Source organism: Dermacentor variabilis, chromosome 8 (genome assembly GCF_050947875.1).
Source record: "Dermacentor variabilis isolate Ectoservices chromosome 8, ASM5094787v1, whole genome shotgun sequence".
NCBI lineage: Eukaryota > Metazoa > Arthropoda > Arachnida > Ixodida > Ixodidae > Dermacentor > Dermacentor variabilis.
In genome coordinates, this window is record NC_134575.1 from 166,948,082 (window position 1) to 166,963,712 (window position 15,631).

Here is a 15,631-nt window from a genome sequence, read left to right on the forward strand (position 1 = left end):
CGAGCTGCTTCACTGGAGATGGTCCGCAATGCAACAGGCGTCGCACCGTCGAGATCAATGTAGCGACCGCGTTCGCGCCCTGACCCTTTCTGCGCATGTTCGCGGCGTCACTTTGCATGTCTAGCACTTTCGCTTTCCCTGTGGTACAATAGGCGTCGCACCGTGGAATGATGCGTGTCTACCCAAGACTGATCACAGTCATGTCTAGCTACCGACCTAGGCACAGCCGTCACACCTGGTTTAACGATGCTTGTATACCTAAGTATAATAATTACATCTAGATCAAAGTGAAAGTAAAACTTAACCAGGGTAAACCAAGCTTTCACGTTGCATATCCAGGGTTATCTCAGCTAAGCCGCAGCCATTTTTTTACCGTCACTACTCTTTTTACCGTCATAATTGATGCTTGCATCGTTTGTGTATGTCTGGGTGTTGTGCTTTTTCCCGTGTGTTCGATGTAGCGTGGCGACATACATCTGTGATCCGTTACCACTGTATCACAGCACTTGACTTCACAGAGAGAGTTATACTATCTCTATACAGTGTCAAAAAAAGTGACTAAGAGTATGTGTTTCTGACCCTACACAAAAAATCTCGAATCACTACGAAAGCGCGCTCTCTCATAACCATTTCAAATGAAACAGAAGGCACTGAGTTTATCCGAGATATATATATTTGAAAGTCCATTGCGAATCCCGCAGTAAAGTCCTGGTCCAAATTGTTATAAAAGCTCGAAGACTACTCGGAATGTTCAATTAAAAGAAGTTCAGCCTGTCGAGCAAGATGAAACACTTTGAATAAAATAAATATTTTTCTAAATATGAAGCCAAATTGTGCTTAATGACCACAATAAAAAGAACACGGTTATCTCAATCCCGAAGACCTTTACAAGAAGTCGCAGTTTCGCACGAAAGCCGAAGCATCGATTGCGATAGCAAATTAGTCGACAGCCATAATAAGTGGGCGCAGTAGGTTTATCAGCCCTATAAACCTGTAAACACTCGCTTACTCAATAAATTACTAAGCATGGTGACAACGCGCACAGGCAAACATGCACACATTACACTTGATAACCGCGAACACTCGCTGCCGAAACAGTGGCGTGAGGAAGCGCTGCAACCGCAGCGAGGCAAGTGGCCTTCGTGCAGCTTATCCCTTGAACGCAAACTGAGTGGCTAGAACACGGCACACGCAAAGCTACGAGCCATCGGCACACCTAGACTCTGCCCCCAAAGCCGATTATTATAACTTACAGCGCGCACTAAAAACACGGACAAAGAAGGGAGACGAAACGCGAGCAGCGCTGTGGGTAATAATAATGCAGATGTAACGACTCGGCCCAGCTAGCTACCGTACTACAGTCGAAATCAGTTCGCTTTCATGATAAAATCCTCGCCACCACGCACCACATGCAGTTCGTGACGGAGTGCAATCACCTCTCCTCCCTTCTCCCAGGTTCCTTGCGCGCGACGAAAGACGGTGTGCTTAGCGCATACGAGATTGAGCCGCGATAGTCGGCTCAGCCTTGTACGCTTTCACTCGCATATGCAGCATGCGGCGAGCGGCGACGGCGTTATCAACCTTAGACTTTATATTGAACGTCGCGGCCACGGCAACGGCTGAAGAGGTGCGCCTGAAGTGTCCATATAATTGCTATCGCAACAAGAATACGTAGTGATGAAACTAGTAATGCGCAGAAATATGTGGGAATAACTCATTTCATAAAAGAGAACAACGTATACTACTAGCCTACTCACTGCATGTTTTTTCAGAAGCACCTTTGCATTTTTTTTATCCCGACAAACCTACATGCGTTATTTCATCCACGTACCTTATTTTAAAACAAATGGCACTTCAATAATTAATTTCGTTTCTCCGCATGTAACGTCACACAACTAAAGTAGCGACCCTCTGCTACAGGCTTCTTTTTGCGACAACTCGGCAAGTTTCTGCCTAAATGACAGTGATTGTTGCATGCTTGAAAGTCAGGAAGGTGCAAACCTGGCAGGCAGCCGCTCCACCCTCTCCGGCGACGCACATAGAGCCTTCGTCGAGCTTGAACGATGGGCCCAGCTTGGTCTTCCTGAGCGCATCTTGGCAGGGCGCTTTCTCCACGATGCTAACGTTGGCCTTCGTAAGCACCGAAGACAGAGAGCCGCCTGCACAGAGGAACCGATGCACATTGTGGGAGAACCCATCTAACGATGAATGTGCATGTTAATGCGATTAGCATTCAAGCAATGTACTGAGACACTCGAATGCCACCGCCGAAACGCTGCATGCATGAGCTGACTTAGTCTGGTGGCGATGACTCCTATCAGGTCCTGTCAATGCATGAGCCGTGTACTACAGCCTCAGAAACATCACAGACGTCAATTTGTGATGCGATTTCTGATCATAATACCAGCCTTCGATTAGGCTTCACCTCGGGAACACGGCCATTAATTCCTTAATGATATTTGTATCAGCCTAGAGAGCACGTCACTATACCGACAATCAGAAAAAAATCTGAGCAGTCTTCTCCCTCTGTCAAACAACCATCTATTCTCGTTTTGCATGAGAGGGAAGCCGAGCACTGTCATCTTTCCGCTGATGGATCAGCAACTATTCAGTGTTCGTCTAGAGCCGTGGTTTTCCCAACGAGAGATTCAATAAAACTTCTTTCTGGGCGAGTTCGTGCATACCTGATTTCAATACTGATTTGAGTTGACAGTCGGCGCTTTCGTCTTGTCCTTGTTATTTTTTGGTTGCATGTGTTAGCGCTGTCATGCTTTTCAAATCAACGAGAGCTACCAGCCTCAGTGTCAAAACGTGTTACAAAACGACATTGACGGCTGTAGAATCTGCAGCTTTTGTCCCTGGACTTCATCGCGTCAGCCCAGAGTACCTTCACAGATGTTCATTATTCGATGACGTGCGGTGCGGACCATGTTAACTACTTGTATTGAAGATTAGACAACTAATCGACACGTTCGCCGTGGAAGGAAACTACGTCATAATACAGTGGCTTCCAAGTCACTACGGCATCACACATACCGAACACGTCGATAACGCTGCTCAGTCAGCTTTTCCAAGATACCGAAAAACAGACCATATCACCAACAATGACAAATGCCGCGATAAAACTTGGAATGCACGCACGAGATTTCACGTTCTTCATCTGAAATACCCCTAGATTTCCAGGCAACCCGCAGCGCAAGATGGACTTTTCTGCTAGTGTGCGCATCCCAGCTAAACTCTGGCAACGCGAAGCGACCTTGCTTTGTCGAATATGGCTAGGAGCGGCTTTTACGAAGTGTTCTACTTTCCGAATGTAATATGCAGACAACTTGTGGAGATGCCTGTCGTAGCGAGGTGAATCATCAGCACGTTCTGTGTAACTGTTCTCGTCACAAATTACAAATCACAACACAACTACGCTCCCTATCTGAAAGCGCGCTTTCATAAAGGACCATTGAGAGAGTAAATCATTTTCGAATGTCGACCTTACAAGCCATTGCAGCTGAGCATGACGAGGGCACTCTCACAGTTTCTAAGGCAAACACGCGCACAATCGTCCTCGCTTTCCAAGAGTTGGACATTCCCTCGTCTGGTTGACACTGCTGCCTTTCCCTTTCTTCTGTTACTCTAAGCGATCTTTGTTTCATTGTAAATCCGCGTAGACAGACCCTGTGTAACTTAGATAAGCGAAAAATGGCTATCTGCATTAAGATCCTACAGTAACTTCATGGCATTTCCCATTGTACATCAGTGCACTGTTGTGACAACACATTACCTACAGTAGTATACTTGGTCATCAATAACAACGGACGCCTAGTGGCAATCCCGAAGTTACAGTAGAAAGAAAGATGTAAAACGTACGCTTGAGGTTCTTTCCCCATCCGCTGATCACGCAAGCGCTGGCGCCGAAAGAGCCCTCCTCGGGCTCGGCCAGCACCACGCGTCCGATGGTCGGTGTGGTGGCCACTTCTTCCCGCAGCTTGAGGACGGCCACGTTGCGTATCTGCGCTGACCTGAACTTGGGGTGCACAATGACCTGTGCGCACAAGATGCGCGTCGGGATATCAAAAAGCAATTATTTATTTGGGTCTTAAGTGTCTATCCATGCACTCATGCAGACATAAACATGGTAATGAACACGTGTATTGGGCATTGCATAAAAAAATCACCGATGATTACGGTGCTTCCTAATGCGAAATTTGAGCGCTGCTCTATACGTGTTTTCCTTTCGCGATATATCAGCTGTCGCGGACAGTGTGTCCCGTGCGTCACGCTGGAAAACGAAGCGAAGCGTGGCGTGACTGCCTCGCTATTCGGCAGATCGCGAGAGGCAACGCGTGGGTGAGGTGTAGGCGCGACTCACAGCCGCCGCCCAAGGAAGACCAGCGCTCTTGGAGTTTTTGTTTCCCTATGACTAACGCGCACTGCTTTGGCACCATCTCGTAGCCATCATCGGCACAGAGCCAGTCTTACGCGGTAAAACGCTTTTCTTCTCATGCTTTCGCCGTACCCTCCACCTCAGCTTTCCGCCTCATGGCTGAGCTGCATCCTCCCCTTGCGATTTCCTCGCCAAGCTCTCTTCCCTATCTCCGCCTTACATGCGACGCTGCCCTCCGCGTTCGCTCTTTCATCGATCGCGGCGCTTGTTCTCATGGTTACGAGGGACGCTGACGCTCGCCGCTGTAACGGGAACCTAAGAACTGCGCTCTAAAACAGAACTACAAAGGGCCCCGAAAATCATATTCAGCGACGATGTAGAAAAAACTCTGTCCGACAAGTGTGCCAAGTTAAATGCTCGTGGATTAAATGCAATCATTTTATAAAACGTTCCCTAAAGATGTGTTCTAAAGTGGTATGTGAAGTATTTACGCTTAGTTCCCGTATCTCGACGCAGCCTTATGCTACACAATGTTTACATTCGCCGAAAATATAGGAAATGTTGAAGTTAATGACAGGAAAATGGATGGTGTTTCGCTTAATTACACCTTCTGCAATTATTTGTGTAATCAAAAGCTCCATAGAACATATAATTACTTTTAGGAGCGGCGCGAAATTTTTGCACGCAGTCGTTGTTTTTGCTACCAAGTTATTAGCAGTAATGCGCACACTAATAGGTAAAATCACCCCCTGTGGCTACTAAGTGGCTATGGTTATGGGCTGCTAAGCACGACGTCACCAAATCGAACCCCGGACATGGCGCCGCCTTTTTATGAGGGCGAAATGTGAAAACACCCGTGCACTTAGATTTAGGTGCACATTAACGAAACCCCGGTGGACCAAATTTCCGGAGTACCCCACCACTGCGTACCTGATAATCAGAAAGTGGCTTTGGCATGTAAAACCCGATGATTTGTTTTTTAGGTGAAATCAATGCGAACGTAACGTGCATCGATCTTGCGGGTAAGAGTAAGGGTAAGAATTGCGGATAAGAGTTAATGGAGAATACCTTAGTAACTTGCGATTCACGGATGATATTGCCTTGCTTAGTAAGTCAGGGGACCGATTGCAATGCATGTTCACTGACCTGGAGAGGCAAAGCAGAAGGGTGGGTCTAAAAATTAATCTCCAGAAAACGAAAGTTACGTTTAACAGTCTCGGAAGAGAACAGCAGTTTACGATAGGTAGCGAGCCACTGGAAGTGGTAAAGGAATACATTTGCTTAGGGCAGGTAGTGACCACGGATCCGGATTATGAGATTGAAATAATCGGAAGAATAAGAATGGGCTAGGGTGCCTTTGGCAGGCATTCTCAGATCATGAACAGCAAGTTGCCATTATTCCTCAAAGGAAGAGTATAACAGCTGTGTCTTACCGGCACTCACCTGCGGGGCGGAAGCCTGGAGGCTTACGAAAAGGGTTCTAAGGGTTCTACTTAAGTTGAGGACGACCAGTGGCGTAGCCAGAAATTTTGTTCGGGGGTGGGGGGAGGTCTCAAGGGGAAGCTAAAGCTTCCTCCTTGAGAGGAAGCTTTAGCTCTAGTGCTCGTATCTAAATACATGTAGAAGGAGAATACGTTTTTCTCGGCAACAATGCGCCAAATTTGACGAGGTTTCTTGCATTTAAAAGAAAAACTTAAATTGTAGTGACTGCTGGTTTCGAAGGTCTCATTTGCGTAGTCAATTCTTTATTAAAAATTTACCAAAATCGCAAATTTTCAGAAAACGAAACCATCAATATAAAAACTCTGTAACTCAGCAATTAAAAATTATATCACAATTCCGTGGATTGCACTTAATAGTGCATCTACAGCGGACAAAATTGCTATGTCACACATGAATCTCAAGAAAATAGCATTATGGAAATACGGGTTTCGTAGAATCCTTGTACGCAACGTAACCAATTCACGTGAGATACGAGATGACACATCAAGTTTGTCCGATTTCAGTGTTATAATAGATGCCGTTTACTGAGCAGCGATCTATGTGCTTGCTGCAGAGCAGGCACATATATCGTCCATGTGTCGTCCAAGCACATGTCCCGTTTTTCTGGTGCGACAACTAAGATAATTCGTGACTATAACAGAGGAAATTACAGTGTTATTAACGCTGAACTTGAAACATTTCTTGTTAGTGTATTACTTCCTTGTTTCAGTAACCGAACAGTTCAATATAACTGGGATTTGTTCAAAAACATGCTAATAAGACTGGTTAGTCAACATGTTCCGTTAATTAAAATAACAAATGATAAACGCAACCCGTGGTTCACTAAGTCTCTTAACAAACGGAAAAATAAAAAGAAATGATTGTACGCCGCCGCAGAACGCGCGTTCACTCTAATATCACGGAAAATATACACCGACTTCTTGAAAAGCTACTGCTCCAGAGTACGCGCTGCCCGAGATAAGTACTTTTCGCACGATTTGCCATCCCTGCTCACAACTAACACTAAAAAATTTTGGGAATCAGTGTGTCCGGAGCGACAGGACAGCAACATCATTTAGCATGATAACGACCACATTCCCATTCCAGACCATGACTGTCCAAACGCGTTAAATTCATTCTTTTCATCATTATACACCATAGAAGACGACTCAAACGTGCCTGAGGTAGCTGATGTCGACTACCCTTTTTTACAGCCCATCGACATTACTCTCGATGGCATCGCATCCATTACAAATAATCTGAAAGTGTCCACATCAGCAGGCGTTGACGACATAAACTCAAAGATACTAAAAAAACACGATATCAGTATCGAGTAAAATATTACCTCATATATTCCGACAATCGCTATCGACAGGTATGCTTCCCCAAGAATGGAAAATCGCGAAGGTCATTCCCATCTTTAAATCTGGCAATACAAATTCACCACTAAACTATAGACCCAGTTCACTTACTTCCATCTGCTGTAAGATGCTCGAGCATATAATCACCTCCCATATTTACAATCATTTAGAGAAAAATAACTTTTTCTTCACAAACTAACATGGAATTAGAAAGGGTTTATCGTGTGACACGTAACTATTTGAGTTCATGACTGAATTACATTTTAATCTGGACAAAAGCCTGGAAACTGAGAACATGTTCTTAGATTTTTTAAAAGCCTTTGATCGCGTAGCTCACTGCCCACTAATTTCTAAACTGTGTTCGTTGTCCTTAGATTCACTAATGCTATCTTGGATTCGGAACTTTCTTACCAATCAGCAGCAGTTCACCGTGGTCAATAATTTTTCCTGAACTGGAATAAGGGACGCTCCTACCTCCACTGACAAATCACTACTTCAAATAAAAGTTTATTTCTCTCTCTCTCTCTCCCTTTTTCCCCGCTCTCTTACGTTTCCTCTGGTGTGCCACAGGGCAGTGTCCTCGGTCCACTACTTTTCCTGCTATATATTAACGACTTACCGAATAACATTTCTTCTCATGTGCGGATCTTTGCTGACGATTGTATAGTTTACCGAGAAATTGCTAGTACTGATGACCACGTAAAAATTCAAAATGATTTTGACCTTATTAACAGTTGGTGTAGCACCTGGCTAATGTTGCTTGATCCAGATAAATGTAAAGTATTGTCTTTCACTCGCAAACATTTTCTTTCCGACTTCTCATATCATATTAATAACAATCCTGTGTCTGTAGTTACTTCTTTTCAATACCTAGGCGTAACCCTGACAACAAACCTTTCCTGGACTACACATATCAACAACATCTGCGGAAATGCCTCCCGATCCTTGGGGTATTTACGCCGGAACCTCAGTAAGACGCCGACAAATGTCCGCAAATTAACCTATCTTACATTTGTTCGCCCTAAACTTTAATTTGCTGCTTCAATATGGTTCCCTCATTACATTTATTTAACCACTATGCTAGAATCAGTTCAGAATAGAACCGCTCGATTCATTTCACAAAATTACAACTGGAACGAAAGTATAACGCAAATTAGAAACAGTTTATCAATTCCTTCTTTGAACACTCGTCGTGATGCAGCACTTATATTGCTGTTTCACAGGTACGTTCACGGACCGAGGCCATCACCAATAGCTCTGCAAGTTTCTCCATTCGCCTCACGAAGATTGCATAATCATCTTTCTTTCACGCGCATCTACGGCAAAATATACGCCTTTAACTCATCTGCGCTTCCACGTGTCACCCGCTTGTGGAACGACCTTCCCGATATCCTGGTAGCTGAGGCTAACAAAGAAAAATGCCATCACGGTATAAACATTCATTTCTTAATTAAAAAAAAACTTCTTGTCTGAGTTGCTTCCTGTATGCTTTTTTTACTTGTATCTTAGAATTTTAGAGTTTGTGTAAACTTGACTCTTCGTTACAATATTATTAACAAAGCATTGTATAATTGTTTGCTCTTTATACTGTGTAAATTTTTTCCCCTTACCCAATGCCCATTCTTCGGGCCTGTAAGGTATTTTGAATAAATAAATAAATAAATAAAGGTCGTGCTTCTATATTTTTTAACTTTAGAGTTTTTCAAAACCGAAATTCCCTAAAGCGAAATTCCGCTTCCAACAGACACTAGAATTTAGCTGTCTCTCTCAAATGCAACAAATTTCACTAAAAGCAATCCTGGGGTTACCCCGGAAAAGCGTTTCTGCGTTTTCCATGTATTTGAATAGGCCGCGTTAGAGTTCGGTGCGAGCTAAAGCTTCCTCTTAAACAATTTGTCCGGTGATCAAATACATGTCTAATAACTGCGTCGCCATTGCTAAAGACGCTGCAAACGAATTCTTGAACGCTACGCACCGTCAAAACAAGTAAAATATGTATTTTTTCATAAAAGAATATGCTTGTATGTGCCATATGCTGTGCCCCAAATAACTGGTGTCAATGCTTCCATGTTTTTTTCTCTATTTAATAAGAAAAGAAAATATCACATGAACTTTAGAACTATATCAGTTCGATACCAGCAAAGCACTGCATGTCGCTGCTATGGAAAATGTAAAGATGAAATTAACAAGCTGAGGACAAATATTGTAATGAAACATTGTCGTTCAAGAGTCTTGTTTAGATTCTTGTACATATGCAACGGCCAGTGAAATATGTCAATGACACTGTCATTTGTTCCAATGTATTACGCAGGAGCAGCTGTCACCGGTCGTGTATCCGGAGTAATTGCACTGAAATTATAGCCGCAACAGAGAGCACGTATAAAAAGCAGAAGTTCTGCAAAATCTACGAGGGCGAGTCAAATGAAAGTCAGCCACTGCGAATATACGACAAACGGGGTACTTCATTTAAAAGCAGTCTCCTAGATTATTTAGACATTTGTCCCGTTATTTGACGAGGTCGCGGGATTCCAGTCCCATTAAACTCCTTGGGTTGCTGCTTCAAAAAGTCTGCAACTGACTCTTTCATGTCATCGTCCGACACGAATCCGGTTCCCTTGAGCTGTTCTTTTTTTCGGTTGCCCAAAAATGTGGAAGTCGCAAGGCGACAGGTCTGAGCTGTATGGTGAATGTTACAGCGTTTCCCACTTGAACATTGCCAGTTTTGTATTAACCACATCACTGACGTGGGGACTGCATTGTCGTGGAACAAGATGACGCCACTCGTCAATTTTCCACGTAGTTTGTTCATGATTGTGACACGCAACCGATCTGGCGTTTCACAATAACGAAAAGAATTCATAACCTCTCAAGATTTAGCAAATTCTATACATAATGGCCCCTGACGATCGAGAAAGAAAAGTCAACAACACCTTTCCGGCGGAAATGACGGCCTTTCCTTTCTTGGGGGTGGTGAATTCGAATGTTTCCGCTCTAAGCTCTGCCGTCGTGTTTTAGGCTCTTAGAAGTGGCATCATGGCTCCAACCCGATCACAGTTGGAGGCAAAAAGTCGTCACCCTTATTGTGATACCAGATCAGATGAGTCAAGGCAGCGCTGAACTTCTCTGTCTTCTAGCGGTAGTTCAAAAATCTTCCGCAACCATTGCACAAACAAGAGCCGATAACCGAAATGTTCATGAATTATGGCGTGAACCGAACCGTGACTGATGTTTACACGCTCTCCCAGTTCATCGATGCTTATCCTCTGTTCTTGCATCACCAGCTCATCAAGCTTTGCAATTTTGTTTGGGGTGAGTACGATGGCTTTGGCCCAGCCTTGGATCATCTTCGCAAGTTTCACGTCCTTCTGTAAACCGTTTGCTCAAACGCTTCACAGTGGCCAATGAAATGCAGTGTTCAACGTACACGGCAGCCATACGGTGACTAATTTCTTTTGTGAAATACATTCAGCTGTCAAAAACCTCAGGACACCACGCTGCTCAACTTCTGGAGCGTCCATTACGTCACGCAACCATGTTCAACCCAGTGTATGAGAGCATCAAAAAAATTTATCCTCACACCGGCGTGTCACTTGTAAATGAGAGATGCCTCTGTGCTATGTGCATGCCTCGCAGATAATGAACCGAACCATTATTGCGCGGGGCTGGTTGGATCACTTTCATTTTACTCGCCTTCGTACATCAGAAATGCGAAGATGCAATGGAATATACAAATGCGAAGATACAGCTTGATAAAAGGCCAAAAAGTGTCACTGGAAAAACGTTCACTGCACGTATACATAAAACCTCGCAACGAGATACTTAAATATACGTATAAGTCTCCAATAAATCTACGTATCTAAAAAAGTCACTCTATATAAGGCGTCAAACAAGGCAAATGAATATGTTGCGCAATCAGAGATCCACGGAATCCTAGATCCCGCCCACATTCCATCCACTCCCCTCGACGTATCGCGCACGATGGAAGGCGGCACGCTTCCTCCTCGCTTTTCTCCTTTGCGCACACAAGACTGAGCCACCATTGTCGTCTCACCCATTCCAGCCCCCCCACCCCCCTCCCTACGCTTTCACTCGCACATACAGTATGCGGCGCGCGGTCCCGATGTTATCGCCTTTGGACTGAAATATCAGGGCGACGGCGACGCCAGGAATGGGCCTGGAGTGTCCATATAATTGCTGTCGCAATACTATATAATCAGAGTATTCGGTAACTGAAGCGTCCCGTGGCCCATTACTGTCCGCAAAAGAAGTAACAAAATTGAACTTTCATCATGCAACAATTCGCTGCGCCACAACAATGTCTTTTTTTTTCTTTTGTGTGGCCGGGGCACCGAAATGAAAAAGCGCAAAGCTTGTTGCGCACAATCAAATGCCTACTTTGTGCACCTAATGTCGCTAACGAAGGAATATCGAAAAAAACGTGAGACGCTTGGTCGACCGAGAATCATACGCATTGTGCTCGGTATCCTACAATGACGAGACAAGACTTTCCGGAGAGGTTGCGCTCAAGCGAACGCGGTGCGATTCGTCGAGTCCCCACAGTGATGGCAGCGAGCGACGATAGTTTCTTTTTCTCGTATGCTAGCCCGAAAGCGCCCAAAACTCTGCCAGGCGAAGATCCACTCGGCCAGGGAAAAGCGAATGCGCACCGAAGTGCACCGCAAGGTGGTTAGAGCAACACAAGAAAAACGCATGCGCTCTGGCTGGCTCTGACAGCCCGCGAGTAGGGGAGGGAGGACAAAAAAATTAAGAGGCTCAGTGTATCCTCACGAATAAAAGTCAAAGTAGAAAAAATAAATAAGAACGTAGTTACCTTGGCTGGCTTTCGTTTCTTGATATGGATGCTTTGGCGTAGGTGAAAAAATTTCTTTATATGTCAGGACGGCACAAATGAACCACCACAACGCTTCATCTCATCGGACCTCGCTGCTGGCTTTGTCAACTTGTCTGATAGTGTGTTTATTTGCCTTGTATCGTGGTATGGTCCGATGTAAGGCTTTAGAAAAGTCAATGCATCTTTGGCGTTCAATATTTATACGAACATTAACCCACAAAGTTCCGCAATGAAGATCTAAAGCACAGCTTTGGAAATGTCAATGCGCCTTTCACATCAAAAGTTTATGACAACTTTATACCCATAAATTTTGTAATTGACATCCATGCACTCCGTGGATTCCGCGGCCTCCGCAGGATGCCGCGGCGAGCCCGTTCGCCATCAAAACGCCCTTGAAACTTTGTGCTCGGATGGGGCTGCTTGCGTTATGTGACTCCCGGTGCATGGGCGTTGCCGCGAAATCCAGCCCGAGTTCGCAATGTTCGTGGTGAAATGTCTTTTCGAGCTCGTGAAAAAGACATTCTAGACGAAATTCAGAATGATTACCGGCACCGTGGATCGCTTTGGTGGGCGGTGCATAGAGAATACGAAAAAACTGGGGGGGGGGGGGGGGGTGAAGCCCCATAAGCCCCCCCCCCTGGCTACGCCCCTGAGGACGATGCAACGAGCTATGGAAAGAAGAATGATGGGTGTAACGTTAAGGGATAAGAAAAGAGCAGATTGGGTGAGGGAACAAACGCGAGTTAATGACATTTTAGTTGAAATCAAGAAAAAGAAATGGGCATGGGCAGGACACGTAATGAGGAGGGAAGATAACCGAGGGTCATTAAGGGCTACGCACTGGATTCCAAGGGAAGAAAAGCCTAGCAGGGGGGGGCAGAAAGTTAGGTGGGCGGATGACATTAACTTTGCAGAGACAACATGGCCACAATTAGTACATGACCGGGGTAGTTGGAGAAGTATGGGAGAGGCCTTTGGCCTGCAGTAGGCGTAACCAGGATGATGATGATGATGATGATGATTGTGAGGAGGAGGAGGAGGAGGAGGAGGAGGAGGAGGAGGAGGAGGAGGAGGAGGAGGAGGATCTTGTGTTCAAAGCATTCCAAAATTTGGAAGTAACTAGCCTTATTGGGAAAGTCGCAACAAATTGCGGAACCCTCGTTTTTACGGTATTTCCACGCGTGATAAGACGCTCGTCCGCTATTCTCCGATAATTAAAAGAGGCACTTTGTTTCCGTTTCCTGAAACTAAGGAACAAGGGAGCGTGGCCTTGAGAAATATCACATCTCGGGGGAAAAGGCGGGGGAATATCGCCAATATTTTCGCAAAGTAAAGTGTATGTGGCTGAATTACTGTAATTGTAAAAAATTGCTACCAAGTGCATGAAAACATTATATTTTGGCAAGGTTGCATTTGACCTGTCTCAAAGAGAAATATTTTAAGTTGTGCGATTTAGTTAGGGACAACGGTCGTTTTGCAACTGCTCGAAAGGTACAGGGGCGGAATTCACTAAGCTGCACTGTTCGTAGGAAATTTCTTAAGCAGAGATAAGGATGCAACCAAAGTGACCACGCATTTAACTTGCGGCGTCGTATGAGAGTGAGGGGGAAGTAAAGCTCAGTATAAACGAAAAAATCTCAGTGGCCTTCCACTCTGAAGAAGCATGACCAGCGAAGCTATATGTGGGGGCCCCTTATTGGCGAAATGGACCTCCGCCACCACCCGGCATTGCGCAGTCTTCGGGATCGGCCCACGTACGGGGAGTGCTTAACGCCTGATTTACGTCCGCCCCGGGTCGGGCCAGTATTGCACTACCTTCGCGATCTGCCTATGAATGGGGAGGGCTAGAAGTAATCACTTCAGTTTTATCAAAGGGCGGCATGCATTCATTCTCACAGCGCTTGCGGCACAAGTGCCCAGATCCCGATGGTACCTCGTCAAGCAGCTTGTGCGCCATTAGACGAACGTTAATACACCGGCCAGTTTGGCCGATGTACGAACTTCCACATGACAGCGGAATTCTGTAAACCCGTTTGTCCTGCACTCCACATAAGACAGTTGAAGTTTAATTGGGCGAGTGACGCCAGTGACAACTTTGCAAAGTTTCCCGAGTTTATCTGGTGCCGTGAACACAACTCGGGCATTGCCTTTCTCCGCCACCTCTTTTAAGGTGGTGCGTCAGTTGGTGAATATAGGACAGCGCCACGCACCTAGCCCGCTCGTGAGCTTGTCGCTCAAGCGTGAGCGCCTGTTTACCAGCTTTTCCCACTTTTCTCAGGCCTCCAGCCACGGACGCCACAAGTTCCCTAGGGAACGCTGCCTTTGTCAGGCGAACTGCTTGTATATGTACACTTTCATGAACCCTGTGCTTTTATACAGTAGTGCAATGTCCCCTTATACGAATAACCACCAACTAGCCCAGCTTTCTACCTTAAACACCCCTATTCGACGGCTTCGTTTTCCGGGCGTCTGCTAGAGCGCCGACGAGCGCAACCACCCTCGCCTATATTCACTGCACTGTCACCAAAAGAATTGCAGAGGAAGTCTTACGCATTCTTCGAACATTTCTGTGAGAGACAGGACTGATGATAACATGGCGAAATATTTAGCGCAGAAAGTCCCGCTCAATAGGAGAGCATTGTCGGCCATGTCTGCCAGGCTAATTTCACCTATATAATTCACCACAACCACCGTATTACAAAGCAATTAAATGTCTTTCTTTCGATACTGACTAGGAAAACAAAAAATAAGGTTCATAAAAGTTTGGAAAACACTTAAGATTCGCCTTTAAGAGTGCAGCGCGATAGCATTCAAGATCCCTGACTGCTTCTCAGGGTTCCCGAGAACTGGATCGTGTATAACCGTAATGTTTACCTGGAAACTGTTGCCGCGAACGTTATGCACGAAGGCGAGCTTTGTGGTGGAACCACGGCCTGTTGCGTGGGCCACGATGTGGCGGAGACGAGCGCCAGCTGGAGTTAATGAAAGGAACCGGGCGCGCCGCTCCGTGGCCCTCAAGACAACCACCGCGCGGGCGCGCGCTAAATGGCGGACGCCGCGGCCGGTCTGTGATCGCCGCGGCCGCTTTGTGCGTGTGAATAGGTTTGAGTTTTTGCGTGACAGAAGTGTTTTCTCTTATAGTCAAATTACAATCAGAGAGCTTTCGTGTCTGTCGGTTATGTGCAAGTCGTAGTTTACGATTTTTCTACGTATTTTAGCTTGAGAAATTCAATTATTTAAGTAAATTCCTTGCATCATATAAAAAGCCTGTATATTGGTGGTTCGAAAACAATTTTGCCGGTGCGACGTTCGACGCCGGATGCGGGACAGTGGATTTGCTGCGACACGGGCTACTTAACGATGTCGCGTTAATATACAGTTCAATGTCCTCGAGGCAAGCGGCCCAGCGCCCGCACGTTCATTTGTGTGATACGCGATCACGGTGCACGCGGTTGCAGGTGCGGTTCTCACGCCGCGCGCCAGCAGCCGTCTGAGGTGTTGGTCGGTGATCTAGTTGACCGTCAACCAACGACGAAACGCGCGCTCCCTTCGCATAGC

At 45.6% G+C, this 15,631-nt stretch overlaps 1 protein-coding gene across 1 annotated transcript in view; it reads right to left on the reverse strand.

Moving 5' to 3' along the window:
* LOC142590706 (inactive CLIP domain-containing serine protease A3-like) overlaps window positions 1-15,631 on the reverse strand; it is a 113,883-nt gene that overhangs the window by 9,308 nt on the left and 88,944 nt on the right. The window contains exons 6-7 of the mRNA XM_075703122.1: window positions 3,862-4,036; window positions 2,002-2,159 (exon numbers count right to left, since the gene is read on the reverse strand). Of these exons, the coding sequence (XP_075559237.1) occupies window positions 2,002-2,159; window positions 3,862-4,036 (333 nt within the window). The remainder of the gene's footprint in view (window positions 1-2,001; window positions 2,160-3,861; window positions 4,037-15,631) is intronic.